Genomic DNA, 17,500 nt, shown 5'->3' with positions numbered 1-17,500 from the left:
GGCTTTTCTGTTTGCCATTTCCCAGATCTGCACACAGAAGCTGTCCATGCAGCCTTAGCCAAATACAAAGAGAGAAAGATGCCCATGCCCTCCAAGAGACGCTCCGTGCTTGTTCAGTCCTCAGTAGAGGCATGCACACCTCCAGGTAAGAGACCCAACTCTGTCCCTCAGTCCCTAGCCCCAAACCCACCCCAACCACCATGACCTGGACCAACACCAGGCAGTCTGACCTCTGCAAAGTCAAACCAAATCAACCCACAAGGTCTCCCAGTGGAGACGTGTAGCCACAGCTGCGGGGAGCCGTCCTCTGGTTCACCCCCCCTGCTGATTGTTGTCGAGACGACATTTTGGATGGACGGAGTTCATTTTGGCCTGGAAAAACCTGCCCACCATGTTTGAACTAATCCTTTCTTCGTAAAGCGAACGGTGAAGTGGTTCTCACCATTTGTTTCCCAGAACCATCCTCCCACACGGCTTGTGTAAATGCAGAATAAGCAGATATTTAGCATAGTTTGAGTGTCTTTCTTGTCAAAGCCTCTGGGTCTGTTGTGGTGCTGTTTGTGTTGTGGATGAGATCATTACAGTTAGTCCGAAGGCGCATGCTCTCAGAAAGGCCAGGCCTTGTGCAGTGAGGGGGAAGCCATTGTTTCCTTCTGAGGCATTTGTGACATTTGTGAAACGTGTGCAGAATAATTACACAACCCAAACATGTTTCAGACCCTTAAAGCTTTGTGGAGCTGTTGTTAGGATCTCTTGCTAACTTTGTATTACTAAACCCAGACTTTGCCAAGAAATGTACTTGCTCTTTGAAGTTTCCTGAATGATAACATGGATAAGTCACGTTGAAAATGTATTTGTTGACCATAGAGCCCAAGAGAGTCACAGATATATCTGCCATCTGCCAATGCAAAATATATTCCAAAAAGCTATTGCTTACAGCATAATAAATGCATTACAGCTTTGAGAGATTGTGCTAAAAGTCACCCTCCATCTAGGTTGTCTCATTGTTCTCTGTCCCATTCTAAGATGGTTGTGTAAAGTTACAGTGAACACATTCTATTATGGCGACATCTAAAATGGTATTGCCTGTGGTCCTTGTAGCAATGAGATCACTATGACACGTTTGCTTTGTGTAGGACCATTGTTAATGAGCTTAAGCGACCTCACTTTGGCTGGGGGTCTATAATCTCTCTTCTCTTCTGGTAATGAGACTGGCTGCTTGAGTTAACTGGATTAAGAGTTCAGAGGTGGGCAGCTCAGGGCTATGGCCAGCAGCAGGGAACTCATCCATGTGGCCTTTGGGAACCAGGGTGCGGTTCACTGCATCCATTGTCTTTCAGAGAGATGATGTGTATGCACACACACACACACACACACGACACACACACACACACAGAAAGGGGACTGGAGAGGCCAGTCTGCAGCAGCAGGAAAAGATCAACATCCCATCCTAAATGTGGTCATATGGGGTGCCACTGTGTGCCCTGACAGTGTTCAGTGTTCCCCCTCTGGCAGCGACCTCTGACTAGTTAGCTGTGTGTCCAGGTTGGGGTGAGAGGGACACTGCTGCAGTCCTCAGTCTGTCAAGCCACTCGTTGCCTTGAGAAGGGTTTAGATGAAGGGACACCCCCCCACCCCCCCTAAAATCCTCTCCTTACGTAACCCAGTCTCTTCTAATCCTGCAGCCATGTGATCAGTTTGGGGGTTTTGTATGTATCAGATGTGTATAATGTGAGTGTGTGTGGGTGTGTGTGTGTGTGTATAATGTGTGTGTGTGTGTATGTGTGTGTGTGTGTGGGCGTGTATATAATTTGTGTGTGTGTGTGTGGGTGTGTGTGTGTGTGTGTGCCCCCTGCTGCCTGACCCCCCTCCCCTCTCTTATTTGATGGCTGGCGCTGCAGACGGCTGTGATGTGTCACGGTGCAGTCTGGCCTATGAGGAGAGAGGAGAGAGCTGCTCTCTGCTCAGCCTTATTTGCTCTCTCTCTGTTGATGCCGATGGGAGGAATCATGCAGATAATAGGAGACTCATTTGAAGGTGTTGATTCATGTTTCTCTGCACAGTGTATCTTTTTTCACCATGTTCATCAGTGTGAGGTGGTTGCGTAATGAGGGTTTTTTTCCCCCCTCCTCAGCTCTCCCCCACTTCATCTCCCCCTTCACATCTGTCTCTCTCTCTCTTTCTCTCTCTATCTCTGCTTCCTTCCCTCCGTCTCTTCTATCTCTGCGTCTGTGTAAAGGTTACTGAGAGCAAGTGAGGAATGTCAAAGCTCACAAACTAACTAGTTGTTGTTCTTTAAGTCTTTTTCCAATATGCCTATCCTCATCCAGCTCACCCTGTCCTTGAAGCAAAGGACAGAAATCTTCTGGTCTGTTTTGAACCCACATCGATGCCAGTTCTTTTCTTCAGATACAACCCATTCCTATACCTTAGCGTTCGGCTTGCTGAGTTGAACGGAAGGGTGGAGAGATAACAAATCAAGTCTCCCTCTCTCTCTCTCTGTTTTTCTCTTCCTCTCTCCCTCTCTCCCTCACTCTCTCCCTAAGCCTATAACACATCCACTGTCTCTTTCTCTCCCTCACTCTCTCCCTGTTTCCATAACACATCCACTCTCTCTTCCTCTCTCCCTCACTCTCTCCCTGTGTCCATAACAAATCCAGTGTGTCTCTCTCTCCCTGTGTCCATAACAAATCCAGTGTGTCTCTCTGTGTCCATAACAAATCCAGTGTGTCTCTCTTTCTCTATCTCCCTGTCTTTCTCTGTGGAGAAAGGTAATTGTGACAGGCAGAGTGCGGCGTGTGTTGATGGTGATTAAAATAATAGTGAGGCTTCTCTGTGTGACGGTGCTTTGTGTTCACTCCTAGTTTCCTCCCCCTCTGCTGGACACACTCCATGCTAATCACACCCTGTGGGTGATTCATTGGCTAATTAATGGGAGATGAATCAGCCTTACCTACAGGCTGCCCGTCAGCCACGCCCGCTTCACACACACATACACAAACATAAACACCAATACATCATCTCCCAGGGGGCATTGCTTTCTACTGAACACATGGATATGGGTAGGGTGTTTTGGACGAAGTCTGCTTAAGGGTGTGTATTCCCGATCTTTTGGGTTTTTATTTGCATTGCTAAGTGTATTGGGATACTACCACCTTTGCTGGACAAATAGTACGCTTAGAGGCCTGAAGATGAGGAGAGAGAAGATCTACTAGATAAGCAGTTGTTCTATTATTAGTGTGTCGAGACATAGATCTTTGGGGAATGTTTTAAGTGCCGCTCTGCAGTAGGGCTGAACGATTTAGGAAAATAATCTAATTGCGTTTTTATTTCCCCCCCAATATCCCAATCTATCTGTCTGTCTGTCTTTCTATCTGACTGCCTGTCTATCTAGCTGTATGTCTGTCTATCTGACTCTGTTGGTTTGTCTGTCTGTTTAGCTATCTCTCTGTCTAGATCTGCTGTATCTATCTGTCTGTCTGTCTTTCTGATTATGTATGCATATCTGGTCTTCCTCTGTCGATCTGCCAGTTTTTCCCTTTCTCGCTCTCTCTCTCTCTCTCTCCTCTTCTCCACTCCTCTTTCTCATATAAGTGCTTTTTTCTGTGAAATAACATTGCCTTGCAACCAAAGCAGAGCACATATTTTATTAAGACTAAGACAAGGGGCAGCTTCCTCTGTCCACCATGGTTCCCTCAAGCGTACTGAACAACAGTAACTATTCATCAGGTCTTTGAACCACAGCCAAGCTGTGACTGAGAGTAGTGTTATATTGAGTTTTGATTGTCCTCATAGCCGGCTGTGGATTTAAATGAAAATAAAAGCAGTTCCATGCCAGTATACCTGCACAAGATATTGCAGGCTTGCTTTAATTGGACCAAACGCCTGATGAGATGACCATAAAAGGAACCAATTCTGTTTGTTCGCTGCGTTTCTATGGCAATCCAGGCTGGTCAGGCCATCTCTCTTCAAAGATGTTTGACATCTTAAGGTTTTTTTTTGTTCTAATGGAAGCCCGAAAGCATATGCACAGAAATACCCTGGCAATTTTATTTTAGCCCCGTATGGGCAGACGGCCCATCCAGTATGTGATTCACTCCAGGCTCTGGAGACTCCCTGGCTCTCTGAAAGCACCGTAATAGGACATTCTGTTTAAAGCCTTTCTTTGAACACACGCTCACACTTCATGCATTTATGATTGTCAGTTTTTCAGTGGTCTCTCAGTGTATTTTTTGTCATTCTTTGCTGCTTATACATGGCTCAGAGTCCACCTCCCCCTAGAAGAGAACATGTATTTCCTTCTAAGTGTGGCGTTACGTAACTATCGATCCAGCCAGAGGTGTGCTCCCTGGAGGGCTGCTGCTGCTGCTGCGGTAAACACGCTCCCAAACTTGTTTTCCACTCCGAGCTGAGCCCAGATCAGTGGCCTGAGGCGCTGGAGGACCTTGTGCCGCCCGCGGGGGGAGGAGAGGAGAGGAGAGGAGATGCTGCAGGATGAAGTACTAAAATCATCAGCGTCTGCCTCAGAGCAAACACACAGCTCTAATGAGCTTCACAGCCGCTCCACTCTTCCTCCACCGCCGTGCACCAGATATTTGAGCTGAGAGATGTGAAAGTCCTCGGCTGTAGTCGGGCCGTCGCTGTGTTTTACTGCACAGTAATTGCTGGTGTTTGACTGCCGCAGCAAAAGATATTTTGCTCTGCTTAGTTTGTTTTTTAAATGTTTTCTTACCATCCGTTTCTGGTAACTTTTTTTTAAGTGTTTCTGTACGAGGTGAATGTTGTTACTGACTGCTGCTGTTGTTAGTTCTGATTCGCTGTGACCTTCCGCTTGCCGTGGTGAGCTCCCTGTGCTTGTGATTTGCCTCAAGCCCTCCAGAGCTAGCCATCTCATCTGGAACTTTGCCTACGCCCATGAGCTCTGCTGAAAGGTCAGCTCAGCCACGGCATCACAACCCATCCTGGAGCTTGTGTCCGTGCTGAGAGAGTGGCGCCCCTTGCCGCTAAATAACCTTCATGGCTGCTTTCATCTCATGGCGCATATTGTCTGTTCATTCACCCCTCCCCTGGCCACTGGTCTGTCTGTTCACCCCTCCTCTGGCCAACACACCAAGAGCCTTGCAGGGTCAAATTCTGTTCAGTTTGTCTATTTTATTAACGAAGCTGTGCAAAATCTTTAAACTCTCCACCTCCGCATTGTTTTCTTGTTTTGATGTTATTATTTCTGGGAAGGGGAATAATGCCTCTACAGAGTATGAAACTTTGTCCGGAAAAGCAATTTCTCTTGGATGGTCACCAATAAGTACAAATTGCAACACAACCTGCAGTATATAAGATGATCACATGATGAAGGCATTATAAGTCGTAGGTCATGGAAGCCTGTTCTTTTGAAAAAAGTCAAAAGAGACCAAAGAAGATGACATAAGACAACATACACTACAGGAAAGTTGCTCTCTGTAGTCTGCCGTGACTAAAATCAGACCATGAGTTACTGAAATTGAGTGTATTTACTGAACCAACTGATAAAGCCACAGCTTTCTTTAGCTCCGTTGTTGTGAGTGATTCCTTTTATGTGCACTGATGTATTTTTATTTATATATCTTATTCCTTTTTTTATTTATATATTTTATTCCTATTGCCTTGCTGCTATTACACCTGAATTTCCCTACGGGGATTAATACAAGTTTATCTTATCTTTTCTTATCTTATCATATCTTCTTAGTGTCTCTCTGGGGATCACCCATGCAGTGAAAGCTGGGGACCTGTCATCAAGGAGTCCAGCACACTTGAATAAAAGGGGGTTGCCCCTCCGGCTTGCGGAAGGATTGAGAACTTTTCAGATGACAAACTGTGACAAGTACTTTCCAACCCTAGCTGCTAACCGAGAGGAAATACAGGCAACTTCATCACAACATGCTTCAAAGACTGGCAGTATGAATAAAAGGGTTTCCATCAATAAAACCTAGTACAATTAGTGAAAGGAATAAAGCCAAATAAATGGAAATCGTAAATGTGTGGAACTTCAGCTAGCAGTTCTAGAAGAATTGGCTCAGTGACTGTCAGTGGAAGTTGCTGAAGTAGACCGTTTACAGGCATGCCACAAATGTGCTGACACAGACAGACAAATCAAGCCGTTTCACCAAGCCACCAGCAAGTTCAGACGCTTACTTTAGCGCCTTCCATTGCAAAACTGCGCCAATGTTCCAATTCACTGAACACAGAGTTAAATGTGCCAGACAGTGAAAACAGGAGTATTTTGGGAGGAATGGAGCTAGTCATGGGGAAGGAATCCTGTTAGGAATAAATAGTATTCTGGGCGTGATACCTAGAAATTCTTTTGGAAATAATAATTATATTGTGGAGAGAGATTTCTTTTATTTCCATTGTTTTGGACATTTTTCTAATGGCATTTTATGTCACTGTTGAGCTTAAGGGAACAGCATTATAAGGTTTGACAAAACTGTGTAAGTATTACAGCCAGGTGTTTAAAATATGGGAAAGAAATACTATAATACTAAAAATGAATGATGTTTGCACACTCATACATGAAACATGACCTATTTTACTTCATTTAGTGGCTACATGAATTCAGGAACACATATCAAGTTGGTCAAAAAATTGTGGATTCACAGCAGCAAAAATTACTCAGTTTTCGGCCTGGGGCACCAACTTCAAAACATGTTTATAGAAAAACTACTTGGTGGAGAGTTTTAAGATTTTGCACAGCTTTGTCAATAAAAAGACAAATTTAACCGAATTTGCTCATGAAACTCCATGCCATGAACGGCAAGGCTCTTTTATGGCATCGAATTGGCATCGAATCACCCAGTGGCATCACCACCCATCAATGTATACATGTTTTCTTTTGTTTTCAAATTTCTGTCTTTCTTTCTTTCTGTCCATTTGCTCCTGCCTCCTCTCCCTCCCTCCCCAATCTTGTTTTCTGTGACGCTGACGGCTCCCCTGTCTCCACCCCCCTCGCAGACACCTCATCGGCCTCGGAAGACGAGGGCTCGCTGCGCCGGCAGGGACGGATGGCCTCCTCCACCCCGTACCAGGCCCACGCCACCGTGGAGCACTGGTTTAACAGGGTCATCCAGGGCTCCTCCACCTCATCCTCTGCATCCTCCACCTCATCCCACCCCGGAGGGAGGCCGCACGCCGCCGCCAACCCCACCGCCACTGCCACCGCCCTGGCCGACCTCATGGCTCACACCCAGCTAGGTCAGTACCAGCCCCCCGGCAGACCACCCGACCGTCTCACCCATGCATCGAGCTAGCTGTAGGTCTCACGCTACTCCACAGAGTCCCATCTCCAAGTATTCCGGTAGGAATAGAATGGGTCCATTTTTAGGTCTTATAGTAGACTAAGAGTTGAGATTTGACCTGCTCTAGGTGACTGGAGTCATGGCCCATGGAGTAATCCACCACACTCTACGCTCCTCCACCAAGCCTCCTGAGTTTCCAGGGTATCCCACTGCTCCAGACTCCCCCAAGTATGGGCTGCTTTAAGGTCACAGACTTGGCTGCTCATTGATGCTGCTAGGTCAGTAGGGCTTCTGTAGCAGCCCCGCTAGACAGTCTCCCACATGCCCCAAAGCCCACCTTTATTATCTTGTTTCCTGAGCTTAGCAAGAGACTCTCACTTCACTGGCCCACAGGAGGTCAGATACTTTAGATCAGGTTCCCAGAGCTTGCCACCACATCATGCCTTAATTGCCAGAGTCTCTAGAACTGAATCAGTCTTTGGCGGCTAAATGTTAGCATAAGGGCTACCAGCAGTGCAGGTCTGCTTGTATCCGCTCCCACTCAGCCCCATGTGCCATCCACCAGTGCGATTAAGATCAGAGTGATCGCATCCAAACAGACATCACTCTGCTTCACCACGGCCGGTGAAGCCAAGGGCTTATCGCTCCCATTCGATGCAGTCACCGGAGGCCTTGTTAATCTCCCAGGCAAACAAAAGAGGGACAGAGCCCCCAGCCCCAAGCCCCTGTGTTGCTTTGCTTTCCCTCAGGGAGTACAGCTCTAATTGCTCGTCTGTCTCAGGCAATGGCCCTGTGAAGTCGTTTCAAGCCTTCTCTTTCTCCTCGTCAGAGACGTTTGTCTACTCTGCATATCTAAAGCCCTGAAGCTCTAAAGATTGAATGCTGTGAGATCGCAATCCCCCCCCCCCCCCCCCCCCAGCCCCAAACTTTACTGAGTCTCTGTTGCAGACTGAAAAAGCAGTTTTTAAAATTTTAAATATACACACATTTACATTGCGTTGTTCACACGTTCTCCCTTGGATAGAAAGGATTTAGAATGTCACATGGCCACACAGCAGGTCTCTCCAGAGTCCAGGGAAGGAGGCCCACTCACTGCCAGTAATGGCCCTCTCATTTATTATGAGACGCTCCGCCAGATTTGCAGTTAATGCCTCGCTCACTTTAATATTTGATGTTGACAGTTATAGGCCACTATGGGTTTTAAGGCCAAGTAGTGAAAGATGCATAGAGATCTAGGTCTGGTGCAAAGTAGATGAAGTCTGGCTCCTTTTATACTGACATTATTATTGGTTTAATGCTTTCATTTCAGCTTGTTTAGATGTCAGCGATTGCTGTATTCACATGAATGCATGGAGGCACTCACACAGATACACTCCTTACATATTTACACCCCCACACCCCCCCTACCCACACGCTCACCAATAGACACACAGACACACACACCCCCCTCACACACACACAACCGCATGTACGCATGCCCTCACCTGACCCTTTTGACGCCCCGCTGCAGATAACCACTCGGCCCCCCCAGATGTCACGGGCCTGTCCGAGCGCTTGCTGCACCCTGAGCGGCCCCAGGTGGCCTCGGTGCGGGGCCTCCCGCGCGGCTACAACCACACCAGCGTTATGGAAACCGCAGACGGTGAGTGACCCCACCCTCACCCCCCCACCCCCACCCTCCACTTCCTGAAAGCCTGGCCTCTGCACCACCCCTCCCACCAGCGGTGCCAGCCGCCGGAGCCTGAGTATCCATGGCTACAGAGCACCTTCCCTCTGACGTGCCTGGGTGCCACAGCCAATGAATGACCAATGAAGCTCTTTTCCTCTCTTTCTCTCACTATCCTCTTTTCACTCTCTCTCTTCCTGTCTGAGCTCTGACAGTATGATTTAATGACCAATGAAGCTCTTTTCCTCTCTTTCTCTCACTATCCTCTTTTCTCTCTCTCTCTTCCTCTCTGAGCTCTGACAGTATGGTTTAATGACCACTGTCGGCAGTATACTGATAGCAGCTTGCCCTTCTTAAACCTCTCGGTAGGCGTACACACACTCACACACACACAGTATTCAGCAATGTATTCTCAATGCAGTACGGTGTAGTAAGCAGTGGCTGACATATTGTCTGTGGGTCCCCTCATACCCCCCCCTCCCCCCTACTGCTGGGGGTCTGTGAGGCATCGGACTGTGGAGTCATCCATCCTGATTGAAACACGGGGATCAAAGCTGGAGACAGACAGACACACAAGTGCATGCATGCACGCACGCACACACACACACACACACACACACACACACACACACACACACACACACACACACACACACACACACACACACACACACACACATACACACACACACACACAGAAGCGTTTCTCTGCAGGCCACACAACACGGCAGTGGGCTGCAGGCACATATTGAAACCGAGACGACCCACAAGCAGGCCTTCAGTAAGCCCTCATAACCTCCTCCGTGTAGCCCTGTCTGAGCCCCTCGTCTGTCCACCAGACCAGCCCAGCCTGGCCACTCCTCCCTCAGCCTCTCCATTCACACGTTCACACAAGTTCTAGAAGCTCCCAACTCAACTCTGTGACGTCTGTGACGCCTGTAACATTTGTGACGTGTGCTCACTGATGCTGCTCTCTCTCCTTCAGGCGTCAGCGAGAACCGAGTCGGAGTCCGGCTTGTGTCAGAGGGTATTTATGCTTACGTTTATTTTTGTTTTTTTGTTTTTTTTGGTGGTTGTTGTTGTTTTTCCCCCCTCAAAGCTTCCTGCCAGTCTTCTGTGTCTATGCCTGGTGTCTCTCAGCTGTCACTTCCACTCACTGTCTGTCTGAGCGCTCGGCGTGTGCTCTGTCCCAGCAGCAGCAGCAGCACGATAACAACAGCAGGGCAAGCAAGAGGAGCAGTAACTCTTCTCACCTACGTCCCTTTGTGTCAGTGGCTTTAACAGCTGTAGTCAGAACCTGAAGGGTTGGATATACTTCTTATCTGCTACTGGTCTGTTCAGTCAGGTGCTCTCTCAGCGACCCTTGGAGGAGTGGAAGCAGTCTAAAGTGTTCTTAGTCTATTTCCACACAGGAGTTGACCCAACCACCCAGATACATCCCGATTTGAGGGATATAATATTTACAGGTGTTTAACATTGACTGGGCTACAGTGTGAATTCCACACATAACCCATGGTTGTCAGAGCTAAGAGAAGTCTTTATCTCAAGCTTTTTCAGCAAGGCTGGAAGTGGAGGTAACAAAATGGTCAATGGTATTTCACTACTTCAGTTATTGGGTTTGGTGACACTTGTTTGTGTGTGTGTGTGTGTGTGTGTGTGTGTGTGTGTCTGTCTGTGCGTGTGTGTGTGCTTGCATTTGTGTGTATGTGTTTGTGACAGAGAGAGAATGAAAGGCCAAGAAGGAGAGCGTGTGTGTACCTGCCTATAATTCATTTAGGCTTCCAAACAAAGCAGTGCCTTGTCACGCTTCACCATCACGGCCAGGGGAGAGGACATGAACTTGTCTCCAGGCATTTTTCACTTTTCACTGGCAGCTTGCCCTTCCATACACACCTTTGGTGCCCTCCGTGACATAATAACATTAGCTCACCATCCGTGAGCCAAATTTAACACAGCTTGAGAAGTGTAGTTGACTTTGTGGCACACAGTACATGCTCAAGAGGAACAGGAACCCAAGTGTATTAAAGTTGACTGCGTGAGAGAAAAGGCTTCAGATTTGCTCTAGAATACAGTATCAGATACCAGACACCTTTATTTGGCCTGATGTTACAATAGGCTCTCTAAGATTACAGGCAAAACAAAACAAACAAACAAACAAACAAAAACACAAACCACAATTGACATCACATGCAAATACATGAGTGGAGAGAAGGAAGAGGCAAATTTGCAGAAATACTTTGTTTTTTGTGTGCTGACAGATTTGACTGTTGATAAGCTACTGTTTTAAATCAGAACTAAATGACTTGTATGTGTGCTCCATTCTTGTGAGGCTCTTACAGACAAGGCACGTCTCCTAGATGGAATAATGCAGTCCCCATGTGTAACTCCTAAAGGCATATCCATTCTTTTACAACCTGTAGCTATTCTCCCGTCACACACCATCAGGGCCTACAGTAGAATTGCCAGTAGGGGAGTTTGAATAACACTCAACTGGCAGCCTTCCCGCTCTGAGAAATGGCTATGGCTGTTGAAGAGAGGTAAGGCTCTTCCATGCTTGTGCTTTTTTCAGGCAGTTGCTTTCCCCCAAAGCTCCATAAGGAATCAGCGTGAGACTGAAACTCCATCAAACTCCATGAAAGCATTGTCAAGCAGATGAATACGTTTAACGCTAATCTTACGACCAAACAAAAATATAACAGTAATAATCTGCCCATCCAGACCAGGCTTTGCACAAGTGGGCTGTTCTTTGTCTAATTGCCAATTGCGAATTGCATAATTCTAATGGATCTATGAAATGATGCAGGGCAAAGGTTCAGCTGTTCAAATTGGTCATGGGTGCCCAGCGGTACTGGTGATTGGCCTGCTCCCTCCGCCAGCTTAGTGCTGATTAGGATGGAGGCCGCGGCTGGAGGAGCCACCGGGCGCTGGCTGGCAGCATGCTGTGTGTGTGTGCGCGGGTTAACAGGCTCTTATGTAATAGGGGAACAACAGAAAGCTCATCAGCACTTATGCTGCGGAGACCGTGCAGCGGTGACCCCTGGCCTCGGGGGAGCTGCGTGATGTGTGTGTGTGTGTGTGTGTGTGTGTGTGTATTTGTGTGTGTGTGTGTGTGTGTGTGTGTGTGTGTGTGTGTGTGTGTGTGTGTGTGTGTGTGTGTGTGTGTGTGTGTGTGTGTGTGTGTGTGTGTGTGTGTGTGTGTGTGTGTGTGTGTGTTGGTAAGTAAGGGTGCAGACTTGTGATGTGGTATTTGGAAACGTGCAAGTTTGCTACTTGCCGACCCAAGGGTCTGTGCTGCTTATGTGCCGTTCTGTTTGCTGTTTTGGAAGAGGCTGTATTCTGTTTTCTGTCAATCTGTGCAAAAGGTATTGTCTTTAAAGACATGCTTGCGTGACTGCTTGCCTTAGAGAGAGAGAGAGAGAGATAGAGGATATCAACATATGTGTGCAGCATACAGGGATCTGCTAATTGCGTGTGTGTGTGTGTGTGTGTGTGTGAGAGACAGAGAGAGGATGTTAGGATGTGTGTTCAGCAGACAGAGATCTGCAATGGGGGCAGACTGCAGCTGTGTCTGGGCTTTCCCCTGATGACCCTCTCAGACAGACCCCCACCGAGCTCACCCACACATCACGTGTCACACACACACACACACACACACACACACACACACACAGTCATACCGCACGCGTCCTGAGCCGTGTCCTCCTCCTCCTCCTACTCTTCTCTCTTTCCTCTGTTCTGCCATCGCTCCCTGTTGTCTCCCAGGTGTGCTCCTTGTGCGTGAGTTTGCTCCTGTTCCTTTCGCCTCGCGTGGCGTCAGTCAGTCTACTTCCCCACGTTCCCTGTTGTTCTTGTTTGCAGTCGCACCCTCCTTAACTGTGTTTGTGTCTGTGAGTCTGAAATGTGTTGAATGTGTGTGTGTGTGTTGGGGGGGTTGAGCAGAATTTTTTTTTCATGCACACACACTCATACACATACACACACAGAAACACACACACCCTAGGGATTTGCAGAGTATTTAAGCATTCAAGTCCTCGTAGAAGTTACATCAATTCTCAAGTTTCTATATTCAAGTACTCGTTAATCATGTGATCCTGGATCTTGCGCACACTCAGTTTCTAGCTAGAGCACTTGGTTAACAAGAGGAAGGATGGCGACAGCAGAAAAGGAGAAGTCAATTGTTTGGATGTTCTTTGATAAAACAGAAAATGGCTCATTTTCTCTCTCAGCTGTGGTTAAATGTGTCAGACTTGTGAGTTGTAGATGGATTTCTCATGGATGGCTGCAACATCAAGTCTGTCATATAATGACAGATTACTAGACGGCCTGTCTACACGGTCGAAAAGATGGAAAGCAACATAATGAAAACTTTTTACCCAAAAGAATACATTCAGACGTAACCCCTTTGTAATCACTAACATTTTGATTAGTAACTGTATTTTAATTACATATTTTTTCCCAGTAAAAATAGTGGATTACAATCAAATTATTTTGTAATTTAATTATGGAACTGTTAACTCCGTTAACTAGTTATTCCCCAACCCTGATCTTGGACCACTGTAGAATGTTGGTAACAAGAACATTCAACTGTTGTCGGCATCCATTCTTCCCCAGTGCATAGAACTTAGTGCTCTCATCATATCATATCATTTCATTTAGGCCATAGTTGCTTAGCCTTTTAATTGAGGAAACACACACACACACACACACAAACACACACACATCCGGATGCAAATAGAAACTGACACACACACACACACACACACACACACACACACACACATAGAGTACCATAATTAGGGACACACATACACACGCATGCATAGAGTACCATAATTAGGGACACACATACACACGCATGCATAGAGAATCAGAACTTGACAGAGCACAGAGTATCACACCCACACACTCAGGCACACTAGACACTCACACACACACTCGGAAAGAGAGAGATGGTAGGTGAGTTCCCTCTCGTCCTCTGGAATGGAGAGTCCTGTGAATGACTGATGAGGCAGCCATGGGGACCAGCGTGTTGCTAGGCAGCAGGGGCAGAGCGGCTCAGGTGTCTGGTCTGGTGTGTGTGACTGACGGCTGCCTCTGACCCCCACGCTGACTTCTGAGGACGTCCAGGCACTCTCTTGACAGACAGCCAGCACTGGAAGGACGTTTTCCCTCTGTTTCTTATTACTCTTTCTCTTCCTTCTGCCTCTGTCTGTCCCTTTCTCTCTCTCTCCCTCTCTCTCTCTCTCTATCGCACCTCCTCTTCTCCAGGTGTTCCGGTCAACAGTCGCGTCTCCTCAAAGATCCAGCAGCTGCTCAACACACTGAAGAGGCCCAAACGGCCCCCGCTGAGGGAGTTCTTTGTGGACGACTTTGAGGAGCTCCTGGACGGTCAGTCTCAGGAACACTACCACTCTGACCCGCCAAAACTGCCTCCCCACTAAACACACACACACATGCACACAGACATACACACAGACACAGACACAGACACACACACACACACGCACGCACGCACACAGGCACACACACACGCACACGCACACACTCACACTCACACTCACACTCACACTCACACTCACACTCACACTCACACTCACACTCACACTCACACTCACACTCACACTTACACGCACATAAACACATGCAAACACACACACACACACATGCAAACACACACACACACACACACACACATGCAAACACACAAAGACATGCAAACACAAAGACACAGACAGACAGACAGACAGACACAGACAGACAGACAGACAGACAGACAGACAGACAGACAGACAGACAGACAGACAGACAGACAGACAGACAGACAGACAGACAGACAGACAGACAGACAGACAGACAGACAGACAGACAGACAGACAGACAGACAGACAGACAGACAGACAGACAGACAGACAGACAGACAGACAGACAGACAGACACACACCAACGTGCACATGCTCATACTAACATATAACCTTCTGCCAAACCACATGTGAGACATGAAAAAGCCCAGGCACAGTGTGAGTGCCAACGGCCCCTTCCTATGGCATCCGAGGAGGAGGGGTGGGTGGGTTGTGTGGTCGGGTTTCTCTCGCTCCAGAGGGTTCAGAGACCGCCAGGTGGGCTTTGGGAGGGCCCGGGAAACAGGCATGCCCAGGGCGTGATGCTTTTACTGTGAAACATACGCACAGACACACACACACACACACACACACACTCCCTCAACCACATAACACGCCACTATCCAGCCCTACAGTTTCCTCTGCCTGCCCCAACGGCTGCACTCTGGGTGTGGGGAGGACGCCCACTGAGCAAATATTATGAAACCTGCAGTTACTGTTCACCACACGTGCGTACATACACACAGTTTACACACTACCGTACACTAGCGTACACTACATACACACAGTTTACACACTACCGTACGCTACATACACACAGTTAACACACTACCGTACACTACATACACACAGTTTACACACTACCGTACGCTACATACACACAGTTAACACACTACCGTACACTACATACACACAGTTTACACACTACCGTACCGTACACTACATACACACAGTTTACACACTACGGTACGCTACATACACACAGTTATCACACTACCGTACACTACATACACACAGTTTACACACTACCGTACGCTACATACACACATGCTACATACACACTACCGTACGCTACATACACACAGTTAACACACTACCGTACACTACATACACACAGTTAACACACTACCGTACACTACATACACACAGTTTACACACTACCGTACACTACATACACACAGTTTACACACTACCGTACGCTACATACACACAGTTTACACACTACCGTACACTACCGTACACTAAATACACACAGTTTACACACTACCGTACGCTACATACACACAGTTTACACACTACCGTACGCTACATACACACAGTTTACACACTACCGTACACTACCGTACACTAAATACACACAGTTTACACACTACCGTACGCTACATACACACAGTTTACACACTACCGTACGCTACATACACACAGTTAACACACTACCGTACCGTACACTACATACACACAGTTTACACACTACCGTACGCTACATACACACAGTTTACACACTACCGTACGCTACATACACACAGTTTACACACTACCGTACACTACCGTACGCTACATACACACAGTTAACACACTACCGTACCGTACACTACATACACACAGTTTACACACTACCGTACGCTACATACACACAGTTTACACACTACCGTACGCTACATACACACAGTTAACACACTACCGTACCGTACACTACATACACACAGTTTACACACTACCGTACGCTACATACACACAGTTTACACACTACCGTACACTACATACACACAGTTTACACACTACCGTACACTACATGCACACAGTTTACACACTACCGTACGCTACATACACACAGTTAACACACTACCGTACACTACATACACACAGTTTACACATTACCGTACGCTACATACAAACATGCTACATACACACTACCGTACACTACACTACATACACACTGTCCCGTACGCTACACTACATACATACTACCGTACACTACATACACACTACCGTACACTACACTACATACACACTGTCCCGTACACTACACTACATGCATACTACCGTACACTACATACACACTACCGTACACTACACTACATACACGATGTACCCCACGCTACGCTACATACACACTACGGTACACTACACTACACTGTACCGTACACTACACTACATACACACTATTGTACATTACACTACATAAACACTACTGTACTGAGAGAGAGAGAGAGAGAGAGAGAGAGAGAGAGAAGAGAAGAGAGAGAGAGAGAGAGAGAGAGAGGGAGAGAGAGAGAGAGAGAGAGAGGAGAGAAGAGAGAGAGAGAGAGAGAGAGAGAGAGAGAGAGAGAGAGAGAGAGAGAGAGAGAGAGAGAGATTTTACCTGTCACTGTGGCTCCCAGAGACTATACCATTGCAGCCTTTGTGCCTCAGTCTGCTAACTCACTGGCGCCACATCTCTCTTCCGCTCCGCCCTGCTTGTCCCACTGTTTCATTATTTCAGTTCAGAACCCATACAATTTATATTTATATTAGCCAAAAGAGACAAAGGGGACTCAACATCTCAACCTTAAGGGACTCCCAGAGCTGTTGTGGATCTGTGAATGTATCAAACTGAGGAGATAATGTTGCAGCTAGCCAGGCACCATCCCAGAACCACTCCAGTAAACAAGGCTCTTTCACTAGCATGGTGGCATCAAACCCCCATCATATATAGCCTGCTTGACCTGAAGCCTGTCCTTCTGCTGTGCAGTTCAACACCCTGACCCCAACCAGCCCAGAGCCGAGGGGATGCAGATGAGTCCACTGGAGGGGGAGTCTCTGGGGGTGACCTCCAACTGGCCCCCGTCCCTGCTGGCCTCCCTCCAGCGCTGGGGCACCACACAGCCCAAGAGCCCCTGCCTCAGCGCCCTGGACAACGCCGGCAAGCCCGTCTACACGCTCACATACGGTACGACCTCAAGCAGGAC

At 47.4% G+C, this 17,500-nt stretch overlaps 1 protein-coding gene across 1 annotated transcript in view; it reads left to right on the top strand.

The window, feature by feature from the left end:
- The window catches only part of dip2a (disco-interacting protein 2 homolog A), a gene marked incomplete at both ends in the record, with an annotated part of 99,360 nt that overhangs the window by 65,552 nt on the left and 16,308 nt on the right, over positions 1 to 17,500 (top strand). Inside the window, 5 exons of the mRNA XM_080839781.1 lie at positions 26 to 145; positions 6,985 to 7,224; positions 8,779 to 8,910; positions 14,203 to 14,322; positions 17,284 to 17,481. Of these exons, the coding sequence (XP_080695907.1) occupies positions 26 to 145; positions 6,985 to 7,224; positions 8,779 to 8,910; positions 14,203 to 14,322; positions 17,284 to 17,481 (810 nt within the window). The remainder of the gene's footprint in view (positions 1 to 25; positions 146 to 6,984; positions 7,225 to 8,778; positions 8,911 to 14,202; positions 14,323 to 17,283; positions 17,482 to 17,500) is intronic.

The sequence above is a fragment of the Sprattus sprattus genome (assembly GCF_963457725.1).
Source record: "Sprattus sprattus genome assembly, chromosome: 5".
Classification (NCBI taxonomy): Eukaryota; Metazoa; Chordata; class Actinopteri; order Clupeiformes; family Clupeidae; genus Sprattus; species Sprattus sprattus.
This window is presented reverse-complemented; position numbering and strand designations above follow the sequence as displayed.